Raw genomic sequence first — 21,689 nt, forward strand, 5'->3', positions numbered from 1 at the left:
ACTTGAGGTAACATCACTTGAAGAAGGTGCACCATTCCTCGTAAAAGCTAATGTAAGTTAGCCATACTGAGGAGATCTTATTTGGGCTGCGAATAAGATGGGATTTTGAATATTTGGTCAGAGTTTACTTCTAAAGAAAAGTATCCTCATGCCAGGTTCGTCTGGCAAACCCTTGTACAGAGAGACGTTAGACATGCGAGGATAGTGTCTAGTAGGTATTCAAGTTCTCTCCGTAGGCCATTATGGAAACCAAAATGCTTCGCTGAATGTTTGAAATTATAGACAACGTTTACGATGAGGACATTCGAATGCTCCTTAGAGCATCGCACAGATTGAGTGTAAGCTGAAGATATAGCGGCTTATACGGTTTGGAATCTGCTGAGAGCCAACTACGGCACCAATGCCAAAGTTTCCTATCCATTAGAAGTCGCTGGGAAGCGACCAAAGGGTGGGTTGATAGTGAGATGCACAGATTTTCTGCTGAAAGATCTCGGTAAAATCGGCCTTCACTCGGATCAAGCCTGTGTTCGTATCAAGTGAAGACAAAAATCCATCAATGAGGATTCTGCTGTAGCCCGGTTTTAATGAAGAAGAAGAAGAAAGAAAGAAAGAAAGAAATAACAAATAAATGTTACCAAAAGCAAGATAAATTAGAAGTTTACTTTCCCTCACCCCCGCAAAAAAAAAAAAAAAAAAAAAAAACTTCCTTTTTGGGCGAGGGTTTCGCTTCTTTCATTTCTCTTTGACAATTTGAACACAGAAGATTTTGGTTTCTAAATATCTTTTTTCCTTTAAAAAATGCTGTTGCATCGTTATGAGTTCCCCCCAGCTCTAACTCAGGCTGATTATATCCATGTTAGTTTAATGCTACTTTAATTTTTAGGCATGTTGGTCACCAGTTTATAGGGATGTACTCCACACCAGTTTTGGTTGTTTTACTTTAGGATGTTTTGTTATGGGCGATGTGTTTTCTTGGGAAAAGTCGATTTCGAAGAAATATTTTCAGTGATAAGGGTTTGCAGAGTTTATAATCGAATGTGAGAAAAACGAGAGACATGTTATACGGTAAACAAAACAAAATAATGAGTTCAGAAGGTATATATTAAAAAAAGAGATATTTCATATATGTTTAAAAGAGAAGTTTACCGGTTTAGGAAAAACATAGAATGTTTGTGACTATTTTTAGAGTTTTTGTTAAAAATAAGGGAGAATTCATTAGTTGAGACATTGAAGGAGTTTGAATCGATTAATTAAGAGCCGTGCGTTACAGGCATAAGAAAAATCGTTATCAAAACTTTTCTGCTCATATATATAAATTATAATTCATTGAAAGTTGTTTATCAGAGTCAATGTTCTTTTTATTTCATATTCGTTAGAAAGTTCAGTGAGAAAGATCGGAAATATTTCGATGTATAAAATTTACACAGATTTGCAGATGATAATGAGCTTATAAGTTGTGTGTGTCTGTGTGTTCACTAATGTTTGTGTGTGAGTGGAGAGATGTTGCAGGAGTTAGCACCCGACAGAGATTTGGGTCAACTGGGTTACACTGGTTTATTGAAGAAAAATTTGACTTTTTAACAGGATTTAGGTGGCTTCCAGAAATACCATTTCGAATAAATTCAGAAAATTCTTCGTTTGATCCAAAATATAATTATTTGTTTTTATTCGGGATCGTGTATGCGCAGACGACGTGTGCACAAACAAATTTACGAATTTTGATTTTGGGCGTCGATGTGTAAACATCGGTCGCTACAAATGCAATATGTTATTTGATGTGAAACCAGTCATCTAGTACGACGTGACCTAAGTTTTCTTAGACGAAAACGAGACTAGAAGTTTGGAACCTCCATTTATAGACTTGCACCTCTTGAAGAAATGAAAAATAAATAGGACGACATAATTTGTTTGGGTTTAAAATTAATTTTCTAACATCTTTCAGCGCCATTTTAATGTGTTAGCAGATAAAAAGTCTATGTTTATTATTTGTGCTGGTATAGGATTATTTTAGCAACCGTAATATTTAACTATGCTATACACAGAAGAAACATTCATGTTTATTTTGGGGCTTGTCATAATTTTAGTAGCGATTAGATTACTACGATTTTACTGGTCTGTTTTTGCTTTTTTTTTTTTTTTTTTTTTCTAAATTCACCGACTGGGTTGATGGTTCGCTTATATTTCTTTATTTCTCTTTTACGAGTAGCGTAATTTTTTTTTTTTTTTTTTCACGTTTTCAAAATATTACTTGTTGATTGTCTTTATCATAACAGATTCGAGTCTGCTGCCTGTCTGTGTTTATATTACTCTATCACAACCTCAAGAAAATGGCCAGACGATCGCTCGGTGAGCTTTGATGTTATCATTTCGGAACTGGTGCATCCAGAGTTGAAAATAGATTTAGTCGCTCGACAAAAAAGGAATAATCATAACAAACTGTACGAAGATTTCCATACTTCACGACTCTTGCTCTACTCCCCTTCCACAAAATAGAGCGATGGTTTTGTTTTGTTTTTAAGATTCGCCCATTCATTCTGTGAGTTTAGTAATTAAAATTCTATTTCAAAGAGAAGCGTAAAAAAAAACGAAAATTCGGAGATTTAGTAGAGAAGTAAACGAACAACTAAGAGAAAAATCGAACATACAAGATGGCGGGCTATAAACTTGCCGCCATCTTGTTTGCGAAACTGCTCGTAAAACCCGAATATTTGAGATTTAAAAGAAGGTATTTCAAAATTGTGAGAAAAAAAAAAAGAAAAAAAAAAAGAGGATTGCTTACGTTGGTGGCGCCGGTCTCGGGGACGGAATTCCAATCTTATATAGACTTAGAGAAGTAGTGGGAAGCACGAATATTTTGTTATAAAAGGAACGTGCCTCTGACTAGTGGCCAGTTGTGTTTATGAACAAGTCCTCCGGCTTGCGCATCGCTGCCTGGAATGCCGGGTCTTGCAAGATACTCGGCATCTGGTTCGGTCTTAATCTTCAGCTGGAGAAAAATTGGTTGGAGGTTCTGAAAGTGGTCCGGTCCGCAGCTAGTCCGTAAATCAACAGAAACCTTTCGTTAAAGGAGAGAGCGGAGGTGTACAACTCGCACATCTATCCAATCTTTATTTACCATCTTTCTGTTCTTCCTATCCTGCCAGGTACACTGCTATATTTGCAGCAGGCTCTTTTCAGGTTCCTATTGCTTGGAAAGGCCCCCATGGTCTGCTGTGATATCTTTTATCTCCATCCTTCTGAAGGCGATCTGGGTATGTCAAATGTGGTGTTGCGTCTCACACGCTTCGGCTTTACGACCTGGATGGAATGTGTGCACAAAGTGAGGGAAACGGTGGCCTTTGGAAAAAGGACACTAAGAAAGCCTTTCCGGCTTTGAGAAGTGTGCACTTGCATGAGAGGGAGGCACACAGGTTTCCCCGAGGTGAGTGCTCCTTCTATCGCGAGTGTCGTCGCGCATTGAAGTCCCTTTTAAGGGTGAAGGAAAGCCTCTCTAACGCTCTGCTGTTGTCCCGAAAGGGTTTTAGTGAGGGGATCCGTTAGGGATGATATTGGTGAGGGGCTTCCTTTGACAAAGGGGCAGCTTCGCTCAGTCTGGCCTTGTGCGCCTAGGTCAAGGTGTTTCACTAACGATCAGGCTTTTCTGGCCTGGGTGGTGATTTGAGAAGCTCTCTGGATCGGTAAGAGACTTCACTCAGCTGACTTGGCTACTTCGCCGATATGTAAATAGTGTGGCGACGAGGTCGAGACTTTATGTCATGCCTTCGTTTATTGTCGCATCGTTGTGCCACTGATTGAGTTTGTTGCACGTCCCATAGTCCACATCTTGAATGTATCGTGTCTTATTCTGGTTCCTATCAATGACTGTAGCAATTGAGCACCGACAACTGACGGGTTTAAAAAAGAATCGTGTTTGACCTTGCTAGCTGTTATGAGAGGTGTGATTTGGACCACACGTATGAAAGTGGTCTACGGATCTGAGGACTTCGCTCCTCTCGACCTTATATGAATCTTCCGTTGTCGCTTGAAGGGTCGTATTAAGGCCTAGAGGGTTAGACTCTCTTCGTCAGACTTTGCTGAAAGGTGGTTATCTGTTGCGCATATTTGCCGAGTGTTTGGAGCAAGGCTTGATTGGTACTTGGATGTGCCTGAGGAAAAGAATTTTGAGAAACAAAAACGAACGTCAGCCTTGGCCCATTTTTTTTCAGTCAAGAGTAGGTCACGTTTCAGACTAGGTTAAGAACCCGTTTTTTAGGCATTTATATTCATAATCTAGCTAGTGTGTGATAGTGATCATTAGGTCCCGTTTTTAGTTTGTCTCCTAATTTTTTGTTTGTTACCCTCATTCCCTTCCCCAATTAGGTGACAGATTGCTTGATTTGTCAGAGATGCAGGTTCCCCTTCCTAAATTTCGTAAGAGGTGTTTTGGACCTGCATCACTCTTTCGACTGGCAAATCGGCTCATCTGCCACAGTTTAGTAAAGGGGGGGGTCTGTAGTTACTAACATTGTAAATATCATTTTATTTTTGTACATAAAAATTTTTATTCCCCTAACCCTCCTTTTTCTTATAAAGGTTTTAAGTAGGTCCCATGATATTATGTTCTTATGGTGATTGATGAAGGAATGTATACGCTAATGGATGTATAGTATGAATGTGGTACTGCGCTGAAAGTAGAGTGAATGAAGGAACTAGTTAGATTAGCTTAGTTAGGCATCATCCCCCCCCCCCGTTTTCAGCCTTGTGCCAAATTTTTTAACTCCTTTTATATTTTTTTGAAAATAAATATTCAGTTGTGTTTATGAAGTACTGGCGAACGGTTGGAACAACCTTAGTTATTCGTTGCTCTCCGTGTTACCTTACTTTGTTACTCGACCACAGTGGATGGGGGTGGGGGGGTCACATAGGGCATCATTTGCAACCCCTCGAAACTTACGCAATTACAGTCAAAATATTTTTCCTCCACAAAATACTTAAAAACACAAAAAATAAGGCAGATAGACACAAAAGTAACTTTTATTGGCAACATTTATTTATTGTATATTTGATTCTTTTTTACCATTGTTTTCGTTTGTTGGCTTCTCCGCTAAATCCCCGAAAATTCTATTTGAAACAGAAAAATGAAAAGAAACGAAATTTTTATTTCAAATGGAAACGTGAAAAGAAACGAAAATTCTATTTCAAATAAAAACGAAATGACAGAGAAATGAAAATTCTATTTCAATTGGAAGTGTGACAAAAAAACAAAAAAAAATATCAGAAAAAAAGAAAATTCTATTTCAAATAAAAACGAAATGACAGAGAAATGAAAATTCTATTTCAATTGGAAGTGTGACAAAAAAAGAAAAAAAATATCAGAAAAAAAGAAAATTCTATTTCAATTGGAAGTGTGACAAAAAAAGAAAAAAAATATCAGAAAAAAAGAAAATTCTATTTCAATTGGAAGTGTGACAAAAAAACAAAAAAAAATATCAGAAAAAAAGAAAATTCTATTTCAATTGGAAGTGTGACAAAAAAACAAAAAAAATATCAGAAAAAAAGAAAATTCTATTTCAATTGGAAGTGTGACAAAAAAACAAAAAAAAATATCAGAAAAAAAGAAAATTCTATTTCAAACCTATGAAATGGCCCCTCACCTTTTTGGGGAGGAAATTAATGCAGTATCTGTTCTTTTTTTTTTTTTTTTTTTTTTTTTTTTTACAAAGGCATCACCACATTATCAAGGCCCAGAGGCCACTCAAGGATAAGGGTTAAAGAGTGTACAGTAGAAGTTGGTCAATATAGTAATCATTAGTAATGAAAATTTGGTAAATTTAATAACTTATATGGAACGGCTCATCAAGAACTTATTTACTTTAGACTTGAACAAAACCATATTGTAGTCAGCCGGAAAGCAGGAAAACGGAAGACAATTCCACAGGCGTGCAGTTCTAAGAAAGAAGCTTTGTTCATGGAATCTACGTTTAGGTTTAGGCACAGATAAAGAGTGGGGGAAATTATTGATAGTGTTTACAGCTAGACGAGTGTTTCTTGTGAAAGTTTGGCGAGGGGGGACCATAGATTGAAGCTCAGTTGAACACTTTCCATGAAAATAACGATACATCAGAGACAAACTCGCAACATCTCTTCTGTGAGATAGAGGTTGCAAGGAGGAGAAAAGGACATCTCCTACGAGGCTACGAAGTCTATTTTGAACTCTATCAAGGCAGGACAAGTTCTTTCTAGCAGCTCCTGCCCAGATGTGGCAACAGTATTCCATCCTTGGACGTACCTGGCTCTTATATAGATAGAGAATAGCATCAGCAGTGAGATATCTACTGGATCGATAGAAAGATCCCACCATTTTTCCAGCGGCCTTGGCAACAGATTTGATATACGTGTTCCATTTAAGATCAGGAGTAATGGTCAAGCCCAGAAGCTTGTCAAAACTTGAGGCCTCCTGAAGACGAGAGCCATTCATTTCAATTGATGACAAATGTGGATTAGAATGTTGATGATGTAAAGAGAGAAGCTTGGTTTTAGATGCATTAAAAGTAACCAGCCACTCCTTTCCCCATTGTACTACGTGCTCAAGATCAGAGGAGAGAGAATTGGAGAGAACTTGCTCGTTTACTGTCTTAGATGTGGTACCATAAATGGTAGTGTCGTCAGCATAAATGTCTACAAATGATGTAAGGATATGATTTGGAAGATCATTAATGTAGATCAGGAAAAGAGTTGGGCCCAGGATGGATCCCTGAGGGACACCGGCATTAATATTGTGAGCTTCTGATTTTTGCCCCTCAACTACTACTCTTATGAATCTATCAGAAAGAAATGATTTAATAATTGAGAAGACTTTTCCAGCTATACCATAGCTAGCGATCTTATGAAGTAAACCTTTATGCCATACCCTATCAAAGGCTTTAGATATGTCAAGAGCAATTGCCCTAGAAAGATTGCCACCGTCGAGAGATTTGCTAATCCTATGCGATATAACTGTAAGGACATCTGCTGTAGATCTAGCAGAACGGAAACCATATTGAGTGTCACTTAGAAGGTTATTTTTGTTGAGATGTTTGATTACTTCTGTATTTAATACAGATTCTAGCAACTTACTCATGACGCACAGGAGACTTATTGGCCTGTACTGAGAGGGGGATGAGCGATCACCTGAATTCTTAAATACAGGGCATACTGATGAGATTTTCCAGGGAGATGGGAAACTATTCTCCTTAAGACAACGTTTAAACAGTTTTGTAAGTATGGGCGCTAGTTCAGGTTGAAGTTTTTTGAGTACTATAATTGGAATACCATCAGGGCCAGTTGCTTTACTGGAATCAAGGTTTTTGATTAGCTTGGCAACATCACGTACAGATATACGTATATCACATAGCGTGTTTTCTGATACAAGAGGAAATATTGGGGGTTGGCGGTCTTGGTCGCAAAGGGTAGAATTAGCTGCAAAGTTCTTGACAAAGAGTTTGGCTTTGTCTGATGCTGACGAGATTACCTCAGATCCATTGATAATAGTTGGGATGGAGCACACGCTTCTGTTCAGGATTCTGTTTGCTATTTGCCAAAACTGGTGGGAACCAAGCCGCTGCTCAGCTACTTTGGACTTAACAGATTGAGCATACAACTCTCTTGCGTTCCTTATTACTTTCTTACAATGGTTGCTGGCAGTCCTGAAAACGGCTTTAGTTTCCATACATCTATTACGTTTGAAGCAGTGGAAAAAGTGATTTCTGTGCGCAATGGCAGCAGCACATTCTGGAGAGAACCATGGCTGGCTGTTAGGTTTTTGCTGAAATTTTTTAGAGGGTATGAAATGGTCAATACCTACAATTAACCATTCAGTTAGGTCTAATACTATAGAGGACACATCCTTTTTAAACATGGAATGCAGAGGTAGATCAGATATAAATGTACGGAAGCTATCCCAGTCAGCCTTAGTGTATCGATATACTGTACGATGAAGAGGTACGTCTGGGGACTTATTACATTTCATTTTTATCTTAATTGATACAACAGAGTGGTCGGAAGATCCAAGAGGCGACAGAACAGAAACTGAACATAGTTCAGGGCAAGTTGTGAGAAAAAGGTCTAGTAGGCTCGCATACTGGCCGTCATTATCGGGCACACGGGTAGGTTCCTGAACAATCTGAGTGAGGTCATAGGCAATGGAGAAATCATGACAGAACCTCCCCTCATCATCGGTCTTGTTTGAGTGGGTCAACCATTCGACGTTGTGAACATTGAAGTCTCCACATACGTGAATGTTAGCTGAAGGATAAGTAGAAAGGACTTGGTCAATTTTCTCAGATATGCTTTGAAAGATAGTAACTCCGCTGTTGTGGGGGCGATAGAGAGTAAATATAAATGCAGTAGTGTGAGCTAAAGCAACCCGGAAGCACATATAAGGTAAGTTAGGATCTTCCCTGGAGATGTCCCTCCCACATGGAAAGCTATCTTTAATATAGGCACATATTCCATGCCCATGGCGATCTTGGGGGTCAGATTTAGAAGTTAAGTTAGAGTATCCTGTAATTGCAAACTCATCAAGGGAAATAGCCTGTCCAATGCCAGTTTCACTTAAAAATAAAAGGTCTGGTTTAGTCTCCTGTAATTGGGTTTCAACCTCTGGAAGGTTAGAACGTAGACCCCTGATGTTGGAGAAGGAGACATGGTAGTAGGGGTCTACGTTGGAAGTTGGAGAACCGGGTTTAATCGTGTATTTTTTCTTGAAACTTGTCATGATGAAATTTTGGAATTTGTGGACTAGGTCGACAGATTTACTTAGAGCAGGACAGAGAGGGGAAACTAAGAGAGAAAAAGAAACGAAGAATTTTTTTTTTTTTTTTTGTACCACATGATAAGGTAAAGCCGTAACAATTACCCACTAGTATGGCATCGAGAGGCCCCACCAGAAGCTACTGCATGGTCCAGATTCCATTCACCAAATGGCAATACAGCAGCCCCAGTACTTTGCACCTGCTGATAGGACAGCCTCCTTAGTGGTTAATCCAAGGTTCGGGTCCCTGACTATCAGGCGGATAACGTCAGCCCAGACAAAACGTTTACCTCCAGCACCCTTACTAGTGACATGGCTACAAGGATAGACATAGAAACAGAAAATTTCCACCAACTCTGCCAACTGTTCGCGCAAAAATACTGCCAACCTAGAAAACAGCTTTTTCTTCTCCCTTTGTCAGAAAAATCACTCATTTAAAAATGAGGACTGAGGGACAAATAAGAAGAAGCGAGAGTAACAGGAGCTGCCGATAACGCATCCACAATGCGTTTTCTACTCTCCATTAAAAAAAATAAAATAAAAAATAAAAAAAAAAAAAATAAAAATAAAAAAATAAAAAAATAAAAAAAAAAAAATAAAAAAATAACTATTAAGTATTAATAAAAGTCCAACGGACCTGTTTAAGGGAAAGTATGGTGATAGATTCCCCTCCCACGAACTAAAAATGAGTACAATTAGGTAATCTATTTTTGCAATCAACTCGGTAGATAAATAAACATTTATGGACGAGAAAAAAAAAAAAAAAAAAAAAAAAATTAAAGCTAGCATTTAATACAACAGAAATACATAAATTAAATACTGAAATAAAATGTAGTTATTAATATTTGAATCTTAAAATAAAAAGTGCGAATTAATAGAGAAAATCACTTATCACAACAACGCAATTCCGTCTCCAAACTAGTGAAGAATTTAACTTTTAATAGCGTTCAGAAGATTTTTTTTTTAAATTAACCGTTAAGAGAAAGCGTGATTTTATTCTGAACTTTAACTAATCACGTTTTAAGCAACTTATGATATAAAACAAAATCGGATGGGGGGGGGGTTCTTCCGAAGGTTAGTTGGTGACGTTATAAGTAATTGCGAGATAAGATGGGAGCCAGAAATTAGGGGTGGGGGACTGAAAATGATAATATAATGGATTGATTATACAATATTTAAGATCAACTTGGTAGATAAACATTTATGGACGAGAAAAAAAAAAAAAAAAAAAAAAATTAAAGCTAGCATTTAATACAACAGAAATACATAAATTAAATACTGAAATAAAATGTAGTTATTAATATTTGAATCTTAAAATAAAAAGTGCGAATTAATAGAGAAAATCACATCTCACAACAACGCATTCCGTCTCCAAACTAGTGAAGAATTTAACTTTTAATAGCGTTCAGAAGATTTTTTTTTTTTTTTAAATTAACCGTTAAGAGAAAGCGTGATTTTATTCTGAACTTTAACTAATCACGTTTTAAGCAACTTATGATATAAAACAAAATCGGATGGGGGGGGGGGGTTCTTCCGAAGGTTAGTTGGTGACGTTATAAGTAATTGCGAGATAAGATGGGAGCCAGAAATTAGGGGTGGGGGACTGAAAATGATAATATAATGGATTGATTATACAATATTTAAGATCAACTTGGTAGATAAACATTTATGGACCAGAAAAAAAAAAAAAAAAAAAAAAAATTAAAGCTAGCATTTAATACAACAGAAATACATAAATTAAATACTGAAATAAAATGTAGTTATTAATATTTGAATCTTAAAATAAAAAGTGCGAATTAATAGAGAAAATCACTTATCACAACAACGCATTCCGTCTCCAAACTAGTGAAGAATTTAACTTTTAATAGCGTTCAGAAGATTTTTTTTTTAAATTAACCGTTAAGAGAAAGCGTGATTTTATTCTGAACTTTAACTAATCACGTTTTAAGCAACTTATGATATAAAACAAAATCGGATGGGGGGGGGGGGGTTCTTCCGAAGGTTAGTTGGTGACGTTATAAGTAATTGCGAGATAAGATGGGAGCCAGAAATTAGGGGTGGGGGACTGAAAATGATAATATAATGGATTGATTATACAATATTTAAGATCAACTTGGTAGATAAACATTTATGGACGAGAAAAAAAAAAAAAAAAAAAAAAAATTAAAGCTAGCATTTAATACAACAGAAATACATAAATTAAATACTGAAATAAAATGTAGTTATTAATATTTGAATCTTAAAATAAACAGTGCGAATTAATAGAGAAAATCACTTATCACAACAACGCATTCCGTCTCCAAACTAGTGAAGAATTTAACTTTTAATAGCGTTCAGAAGATTTTTTTTTTTAAATTAACCGTTAAGAGAAAGCATGATTTTATTCTGAACTTTAACTAATCACGTTTTAAGCAACTTATGATATAAAACAAAATCGGATGGGGGGGGGGTTCTTCCGAAGGTTAGTTGGTGACGTTATAAGTAATTGCGAGATAAGATGGGAGCCAGAAATTAGGGGTGGGGGACTGAAAATGATAATATAATGGATTGATTATACAATATTTAAGATCAACTTGGTAGATAAACATTTATGGACGATAAAAAAAAAAAAAAAAAAAAAAAATTAAAGCTAGCATTTAATACAACAGAAATACATAAATTAAATACTGAAATAAAATGTAGTTATTAATATTTGAATCTTAAAATAAAAAGTGCGAATTAATAGAGAAAATCACATCTCACAACAACGCATTCCGTCTCCAAACTAGTGAAGAATTTAACTTTTAATAGCGTTCAGAAGATTTTTTTTTTTTGTGATCATAGTGTTCAGAAGATTTTTTTTTTCTGTGATCATAGTGTATTTTCAGGCATTATTGCCTCTTTTTGTGGGTGGTGTAGGAAAGTATTATATCGGTTCTGTGGTCATGAGATAATTCTCCTAAACATTATCTCCCTTTTTGGTGGGTGGAGAGTAGTGTAATATCTGTTCTGTTGGCATGATATAATTCTCCCAGACATTATTTCATACTTTGTAGGTGTAGTGTGTGTTGTTATCATTAGACCATTATATCAAACATTACGTTCTCTTTTGAGTGGGGGGGGGTAGTATACGTTTGTTCGTGATGATACCATCCTATTAGGTTTGCAAAAATATGCGACCGGAGATTCTTACAAGAGCGTTTCTACGGCTGCAATATTACTAGATAAGACGGCACGCGTCTGTGGTTCCATACGAAGGAAACGTAGCTTTCCAAAAGAAACATCAAATACTTGTACAGTTGGAAGGAAATGTTAGGATCGACAGTTTGTTGATGAGATTTAAGGTTTGTTATATGAAGAAAATAATGGTTGAGTCAATCTTCATCCGTCTGGCTTTGCTGGATATGAAGAAGACAGGATATCAGCTTTGGTTATAAAGACAAACTTGTCCGTCTATCATTTAAAGCAATTTTATTAATAGTTTCATCAACACCACGAATTTGCTCCGGAAAGAATTACGAAAACAGGAAGACAAAATATGCTGAGTCAGGAGTTTTCGTCTCGTCCAAACAAATCATGGCTGAAAACGAGAAAAGAAACATAACGTCCGTAAAAGGCGTGATAAAAACAAAGTTTGAGCGGAAGCGGAAGTTGCCTTCCTCACGCAAACGTTATTCTTATCGAACAGCGTACTAATCACTCCGTGAATTAGAACATGCAGCTGCAAAAGAAAATTAAGCGCTTCTACACTATTGGGACAAGATTTTGTAGTCGATAAATGGAGTGTTTAGATAAAAAAAAAAAAAAAACGATGGTTTCAACTGATTTTTTTGTCAATTCTAATAAGTTACAGTGGTAGCTTCCAAATTATGCAGTCGAAATTATCTAAATATTACTGAATTATTTAAAAAAAACAAAAAAACAACTTTAATCATATGAGCAGGTGAAAAAATAGCCGCCATCTTTTTTTATAAAATGGAAAATTACCTGCCTTTTGAACTCTCCTGTGTCTTACAACCGTTTTCATCAAATTCTATTTTTTTTTTATTTTCTTGAATAAATAATTTTCTACCTTATCGATTTTTGTAATTTTTGGATATAATCATCTTAAAAATACGAGGAATACGCAGACACCCTTTTTTTTTTCATGTGAGAGTCAGTATCACGATTTCCGAAATTTCGTCCCAATAGTGTAGAAGCGCCGAAAGTTATGTAATTGCTACACACTCGTCAGATAGAAGGAATGATATTTTTTACGAAAAGAAAGCGATAAATCTTATCACATGGAAGGATAAAAGATCGGTGCCAACGATATCGACTATTCGCAATACATGAAATCTGTAGCAGAAATGTCACCATCAAAAGAATGAGAAAGTCAATCCTCACATAAATATATCCATTTTATTTACGTTTTCAAAAATAAGATGAGAAAAGTTCTAAGCGTTGTGTGTGTGTGGACGCATCTGTGAGTGAATCCGTGGGATTGTCTTTATCATCTTTCGCCAAGTAATCGATGACGACGTCTTATGCCGTCTGCCGAGATGACTGTGGCCGAGCGACCAAAGCTAGATTTAGATTGCCTCCAAAGAGTCTGTGTAGTCGTGTTGTGACTGACAAAGATTCGTTTGTTAAGTTGGCCTTATTATAACATTGCACGTATATACACGTAGACCCAACAGAGTACGTCGCAAGGAACATAGGACAGGTAATAACTTGACTCCTTTTTTTTTTTACAAAGGAGTCACCACTTATCAAGGCCCGGAGATCACTCGAAGATAAAGGTTCATGAGTGTACAGTGGTCAAGGTGAACATGTTGTAATCGTTAGTAGTGGAAATTTGGTTAATTGGATTACTTAAGGGGATGGCTCATCAAGAATTTGTTCACGTTAGACTTGAAGACGACCATATTGTAGTCAGTTGGAAAGCAGGAAAACGGAACAGAGTTCCACAGGCGTGCAGTTCTATGAAAAAAGTTTGTTCATGGAATCTACGTTTAGGTTTAGGCACAGATAACGAGTGGGGGAAATTATTGATAGTGGTTTCAGATAGACGAGTGTTTTTCGCGAAAGTCAGGCCAGGGGGGTATCATAGATTGGAGCTCAGACGAGCACTTGCCATGAAAATAACGATAAGGGAGAGGCAGGCTAGCGACGTCTCTTCTGTGGGAAAGAGGTTCCAGGGAAGAGAAAAGGGCCCCCCACACTTGGCTATAAAGTCTATTTTGAACTCTGTCAAGGCAGGATAAGCTGCTTCTAACAGCTTATCCTGCCTAGATATTTATTTAATTCTTCTGCCATGTGTGACTTCTCGTTACAATGTGACGTCACCTATGTCTCTAATGTGATCGTCTTCTCTCCCCCCCCTCTCTCTCTCTCTCTTTTTCTTTTTCCTTACTATGACGTCATTTCGCACACGACTCGGTATTTGCATATAGCTGAATTACGTACTATATTACACTGTAAACGATGCCTGTGTTTGGATTCTCGCTTATGTCGTCAATATCAGCAGGTGCTTGGTTTCTAGAACAAATCGTTCTGATTGATTGAAAGCTTGTTTTTTTATAACGAATCGATATTGAGAATTTGGTTAGAATTAAGTATTTCTACAAATAAATATAGAATATTTTACAAAGATCGTTTGTCTGCCGCTGCTGTTTGTTTGTTTGTTTGTTTGTTTGTTAGGCGAATTTAACTTTGCATAGAACTCACGAAGCTCGTGCCTAAGGATTGCCTGAAATCTACCTCTCGTTGATCCCTACTATTTGTTAAACTGCAGGATTACAGGTTTTAACCGCCAACACTGAAAACAGAAAGACTCAACGATTGCATGCGAAGTTGGGGAAGGTTTGTTTCAGAACACACACAGGAATAGTGCAGAAACATCGTTGCCACTTTCATTCCATTGATTTGCGGTTCTGTGCCTGACACGTCTTTGCTTGGTATATGCAGAAACAGAAATGACGAGAGGACAACGGATTCTAATGCCAACTCTTCCTTTATTTTAACTAGAACTCTGTCAACTACGATGTGCCCTAATATCGCTTGTTGCGAAACCTGTTTACCATTGCTGGTTCTATCAGGAAACAAAGTTTCAGATGGCATAACTCTAATGCGGCCACGTTTCCACGACGGATCCTCATGCCAACCCCGGAGTTTTCACCAGAACACTGTTAGCAAAGTAGTTTGGCCGCTACTGCGTTGTTATTACGTCTACCACGGCGAGGAAAAGATTGGACTTTAAGAGTTCTGTTGCTGCTACTGTTGCTTTTTTCTTTCCTTTTTTTGTTTATTTTTGCAAAGGAATCACCATTTATCAAGGCCCTGGGACCACTCGAGAATAAGGATTAATGAGTGTAAGGTGGTCGGTGGGACAATAGCTCAGTGATCAGTTTTAATGGGAATCGAGCAGAATTTGACTATTTAAGTAGACAGGATATCAAGAACTTGTTCACATTAGACTTGGAGACAACCATGCTGTAGTCAGCTGGAAAGCAGGCCAGTGGCACAGAGTTCCATAGGCGGGCAATTCCAGGAAATAAGCTTTGTTAATGGAATTTGCGTTTAGATTTAGGCACAGATAGTATTGTTGTTGTTGATGATGATGATGATGATGATGATGATTGTTATGGTTGTTGTTACTGCTGCAACAGTGCTCCACAAATCCCTGGTAAAGCTTGGGAAAATTTCTGCAGATGACATAATAAACCGACATGATTATTAGACTTTTAAGATTTAGATTAAATATGCTTAAATATGATATTTTAATTTGTCCCGATTTCGTATATATTATTATTAGAGTCGTGATTTCAAAAGTAAAAAAAAGAGTATATAGGTGCCATCAGCTAGAATCGAAACTGAAACTGTAGCATTTAAAGCTGGTGATGTTACCACTGTACCAATGTGACATGCATATATGAACCGATTAAAAATTAAAAATAAACTAAGGTGAATGTACAAAATGTTCAACGATTTTTGCAATTTTAACCCATTTTTGACCCCTTAAAAATAATTTTAACCGGCTAAATACCCATAAAAGAACAGCCTGTAAAAAATCCAATCATTTTAGGCCCCTAGCACCGCTCTTCAACTTTTAGTTTCGTAGGAGATAGAGTTTGAAAATATGGAAACAGACCGACTGACAGACACGTAGCCGTTTATATATTAGATTATATAAAAAGAACTTTGTCTGTGAGGCGGGGGCTGAACTAAAAAACGGCCGGACAGATTTTTATGAAATTTCACACGAAGGTTCTTTATATGTCTGGTAGTGTTCTTAGATAGATTTTGTATAGAAATGTCCTCAATGAATATCGATAATCGAAATAATTCGATGAAAGAAGGAACATATGATTTTGATCAAAGTTAATACCTTACACAGCCTAACATCACAAGTGCATTTGAGAAGTTTTATTACCACACAAGTTGAAAGGCCCGACATATAAAATCAATAGTAAGCTCTTTGTTATGACAGGGGTGCGTTCTAAATGAATGTTTCTGATTAAAGTATAAGTACGTCATGATACTTGACTTTTTCATTTTAAGCTTAAATTCAAACCATTATTACCGCAAAAGCAATTATGCCAGGCATGTAAAATCAACAGTATATTCTTTGCTATGAATGGGGTGCATTCGAAATGAGTGTTTCTGTTTAGAGCACAGTTGAAGCATGATACTTGACTTTTGCATTTTAAACTTTAATTCAATTATTATATATAAGATAATTTTATAAAAATCAACAGTAGTTTCTCTACAGTGCAATGCGCACTACGGTGTATTGTGGACTAAGTCACTACAGGGAGGCATGTGAAGCTTCCTCCCAATGCACTGTGATGGGGTGCCATAATTAAAGTAGGCAATCAATCGATTCAATCGAAAAATGATCGATTTCACCGATTTCGTTGACAATAAAAATATTGGGATGTGAAACATTCGTTGATCATCATTTAATCCCGGGTAACTCCAGGTCTCCATACTAGTTGTAACTGAATGCAAATACTAAACAACATAAAACAAAATGATGTCGCTCGAAGTCGCAAGGCACCAGATAACTGTTGATAAAAATTAATGTTGTAATCTGGCACATCTCCTAAAAGAACACCTCAGCATAGTTCTATGTTCGGGATTACAACTAAAAAGGCGCATATTAGAAGAATGTGGTAGCTGTTGTACAACGAACAAATCCAGTTAGATCATGTTCTTCAAAAGGAGAGGGCAATTTACAAAGGTAATTGTGCACCACTGCATGTAGGTGATTGCGAGACAACTTATCATACGGAAAAAAAAAATTATGTTTCTGAATTTGAACGATTATCGAGGCTGGATTATGGTTCGATTGAAACCACCATTTTATTTTTCGTTCTAACTCGACTGACTTTATTTTTAAGTAAACAGAAAACACTTTAAAATAAGGTAAGACTCAAAAATACCTATCCAGATATATAGAAGAATAACTTAGCTTGCCTTTGGTAACATTTATTTGTTGTGTTGACTATTACTGAAAAATCACCGACTTTTATATAAAATCAGAACGAGTAAAAGTAATTCCTAATGTTGCACCATATTTTGCTCCCTTACGAAAATAAAATCAAGATCTAATCAAACTGAACCTTATGCTTAGAATACTTATTCCAGCATTATCCCAATTATTGGAATTCTTTGAGATGAGTAATTTGTATATTTATTTGCGGACTGTTATATTCATCTTCATAGTTGTTGTTTCACAACGTTTCGGCCAACTATTTCACTGGCAATCGTCAGGTGGTAACCGCAACAGGATAGGATTGCTGAATCTTTTAACTGTATCTTCAGCAATTACTTCCTTCCATAGTCGTTGTCGTCTCGCCATGTTTTGCCCAAGTAATCTTCAGGACAGTTTTGGGTAGGACTGAAACTGCTATCTTCAGACAATGCTCACCTGGAATCGTAGAGATTCAATGTCTCTATCCACTGCGCTACGGACCCCAGGCTGGTGCAGTGATTAGAGACTTTAAATCTCTACGGTTCCTGATAAGCATTATCTGAAGATGGTGGTTTCAATTCTACCCAAAACTAGCCAGATGATTAGTTGGCCGAAACTTTGTCAAACAACAAATATAAAAGATGAGGATAACAGTCCGCAAATAAAGAAACGAATATATTTATTCCAGTTTTCATAAAATCCACCACATGAAATAAAAAGGGATTGAATTTTATATCAAACTAGCAGGCCGCCCGGCATTGCCCGGTCGTAAAATACACATAAATATTATATTTTAATTCATACAGAAATTGAGTCATGTGTGTGAGAGTAGTATATTTTTCTAAACAGTTCACTTTTTTGGAAGTAAAAAATACTCGGAACGAAAACCTAAAGACAGTGAGTCAAAAACGATAACCATTAGGCCAGCTTGTCACGACTTTAAAAAGTGTTTTCAAACATACTTATTCGTAACATAAGGAATCTGTCATGTGAGTGATTCACGCATGCGCATTTATGAACTAACAAACAGATAAAATCCGATGACACCAATTTTTCAATTTTTAGCAGCCTTTTTTTTTCTGACTGAAAACTGATTAAAAAATGTTCCACGTGTCTGAATACCCTATGTACCAAATTTCAAGTTCGTAGATCTAAATTTTGTTGAGTATATCGGTTGGGAATTGTCCTCGCCCACGCGCAAGCGCACTCACACACACATTTTCACTTTTATAGATATATAGATATATACAGATAACTAAGTTACTTAAAAATCGTTTGGCAAAATAGTTATTTAATGAATTTATATTAGCTTCTTCTTTTTTTTTTTTTTGATTACAGAATTGCTCAGAGACCAAAGTATCGCAAAGTCTTCCGGGTTCGCAAAGAAATGTCTTGGAAGTGTTGCCCAGGTTTTCAAGGCAGCACCTGTCAGGAAGGTAACTAAAAATATCTTCTTCTTCTTCTTCTTCTTTTTTTTTTCATATTTTTATTTATTTATTTTTCGAATTTAAGATGTCTTCCGCCTGTTGACAATTTCTGAACTTAGTCATCCTTCATTAAAACATATGCTGGCGATATCTCTCTCTCTCTCTCTCTCTCTCTCTCTCTCTCTCTCTCTCTCTCTCTCCCTCTCTCTCTCTGTATCAGATATTTAAACCTTGTACTCAAACATCTGAAGATGTGCCAAGTATTACAATCGCCAGGATAAATAAAAACTTTCTTTTCGAATGCGCCTCTGTCATATCAAAGAACCTACAGTTTATTTTAATAACCCAGCCTTTTTGCTTGCGCAGTAATAAAACTTCTCAAATGCACTTGTGATGTTAGGCTGGTTAAGGTGTTAACTTTGGTCAAAATCGCCTGTTCCTTCTTTCATCGGATTATTTCGATTATTAATTATCGATTATTGATTATCGGTACTTATCGAAGACATTTCGATATAAAAACCTCTCTAAGAAAAGTGCCAGGCATATCTTCATATAAAATTTTATGAAATCGGCCAAACCGTTATCGAGTTCATATAGAACAAACACACAGATAAAGTTCTTTTTATATAATCTAATATATAAAAGGCTATATGTCTGTCTCCATATTTTCAAACTCTATCTCCACCGGAACTAAAAGTCACAGACTGGCGCTAGGAACCTCAAATGATTGGATTTTTTTATGGGCAGCTCTTTAATGGGTCTTTAGCCGGTTAAAATAATTTTTAAGGGGTCAAAAATGGCTCAAAATTGAAAAAATCGTTGTACATTTTGTACTTAGTTTATTTTTAATTTTCAATTTTTAAACAGTTCATATGCATGTCACGTTGGTACAGTGGTAACGTCACCAGCTTTGAGTGCTATTTTTGCTTTCAGTTTCAATTCTAGCTAATGGCTCTAAAATACTTTTTTTTTTTTTTTTTACTTTTGAAATCACGACTCTATAATAATACTAGCAGGCTGCCCGGCATTGCCCAATCGTAAAATACGTTTAAATATGATGCGCTACCACAAAGAATCGAAACCAAAACGTTCAGCTTACAATTTACTGAGCTATGAAGACGTCTGTTGCAAGGCTAAAAATTAAAACATGAACCAATAGCTATTACGTTATGCATACGTATTCGTAATGTTTTCGTTTGACCTTCACTCAGCAAATTCCATTTTTTTTTTTAATTTTTTTTTTTTATCACACTTTTGCACCGATTTCCCTGGCTAAAATCCAAATATAAAGTTTCGCATCGGTTCAAAGACCCTATATATTAAGTTTCATGTACGTAGATCAAAAACTGACACAAGGCAAAATTTTTAAACAAATATACGCATACATAGATAATTAAATATGTATAGAAAGAGGTTTGTGTTTACTATAACCTTTTTACGCAAATATTACGCAAGTATAAATCATATAAAATATCTGCATTAATATAATTACACGTAATACTTAACTAAAGATGATCATCTCATAAGAAAACGAAAAAAACTCATAGGAAATTAATTAAAATGCATGTTTAAAAGAATATGCAAAGGGGACTCAAATGATTGGGGGTTTTATGGACTGCTCTTTTATGCGTTTTTAGCTTAGCCGGCTAAAATAGTTTTTAAGGGGTCAAAATTGAAAAAAATCTTTATAAATTTTGTACAGTCATGTTAGTTTATTTTTAATCAGTTCAGATGCGTGTCACGTAAGTGCAGTGGTAACATCACCAGCTTTGAATGCTACATCTTTGCTTTCGATTTCGATTCTAGCTGATACTTTGTTTTTTACTTTTCAAATCACGACTCTATAATAATATATACAAAATCCGAACAAATTAAAATATCATATTTAAGCGTATTTTATGACAGGGCAAAGCTGGGCGCCTCACCCCCGCTAATAGTAGATACACACATACACGGACACACGTGTGTGTGTGTGTGTGTGTGTGTGTGTGTGTGTGTGTGTGTGTGTGTGTGTGTGTGTGTGTGTGTGTGTGTGTGTGTCTGTGTCTGTGTCTGTGTCTCTGTGTGTGTGTGTGTCTGTGTGTGTGTGTCTGTGTGTGTGTGTAACTTTAGAATTTAGAATAATCTAAATGGAGGTTTCACAGAAAAAAGTGCATTAATAAATATCAATGATAATAAATAAATAAATGAATAAAATAAATAAACAAAAATAATAAAAAATAAATAAACAAAGTATCAATAATAGATAAATAAATAAATAAAATAATAATAATAAATAAAATAAACAAGCAAAAATAAATATCAATAATAAATAAAATAAATAAACAAAAATAAACAAGACAATAAATAAATAAATAAAATAAACAAAAATAAACAACACAATAAATAAATAAAATAAACAATTATAAATAAAATAAACAAACAAAAAATATCAATGATAAATAAATAAAATAAACAATTATAAATAAAATAAACAAACAAAAAATATCAATAATAAATAAATAAATAAATAAATAAAACTAAAATAAATAAACAAAAATAAACTAAAGCATATAGGAAGTAAATAAATCGAAAGGTAGGCCTAATCTATATATCTATAAAAGTGAACGTGTCTGTCTGTCTGTCTGTCTGTCTGTCTCTGTGTCTGTGTGTCTGTCTGTCTGTGTACATTTCCCTACGCAATAACTCTGTCAATTTTTAGTCTATAGACTCGAAATTTGAAATACCGGGTACTGAGATTTGGGAAAATCGATGTGACGGGTGTCAGCCAGAAATTTGGCTGTTAAGGGGTCAAATTTCAACGATTTGACCTTTAAGAACTTTACCAAACTCCTCCGACAATTTTGGGTCTAGACACTTGAAATTTTAGATATAGGTTCCTTGAACCTGGATCTAACTTAATAAAGTGATTTGAGCCCGAAACTATAAATTTTAAGGGGTCATAATAGGGGTCAAATTAAAAAAAAATTTACTCTTTTTATTTTTTTTGCTCAGCATACACCTCCAAACACCCGGGCAACGCCGGGCTGAAATGCTAGTATTAAATAAAACAGAT

General features: G+C 35.9%; 1 protein-coding gene across 2 annotated transcripts in view; it reads left to right on the forward strand.

The window, feature by feature from the left end:
• The window catches only part of LOC145293755 (uncharacterized), a 312,307-nt gene that overhangs the window by 206,125 nt on the left and 84,493 nt on the right, over positions 1-21,689 (forward strand). For both annotated transcript variants that reach the window (XM_080140260.1, XM_080140250.1), the window contains exon 3: positions 18,546-18,643. In XM_080140260.1, coding sequence (XP_079996386.1) covers positions 18,546-18,643 — 98 coding nt within the window. The remainder of the gene's footprint in view (positions 1-18,545; positions 18,644-21,689) is intronic.

The sequence above is a fragment of the Euprymna scolopes genome, chromosome 2 (genome assembly GCF_053919585.1).
Source record: "Euprymna scolopes isolate OS-2025 chromosome 2, ASM5391958v1, whole genome shotgun sequence".
Taxonomy (NCBI): domain Eukaryota; kingdom Metazoa; phylum Mollusca; class Cephalopoda; order Sepiida; family Sepiolidae; genus Euprymna; species Euprymna scolopes.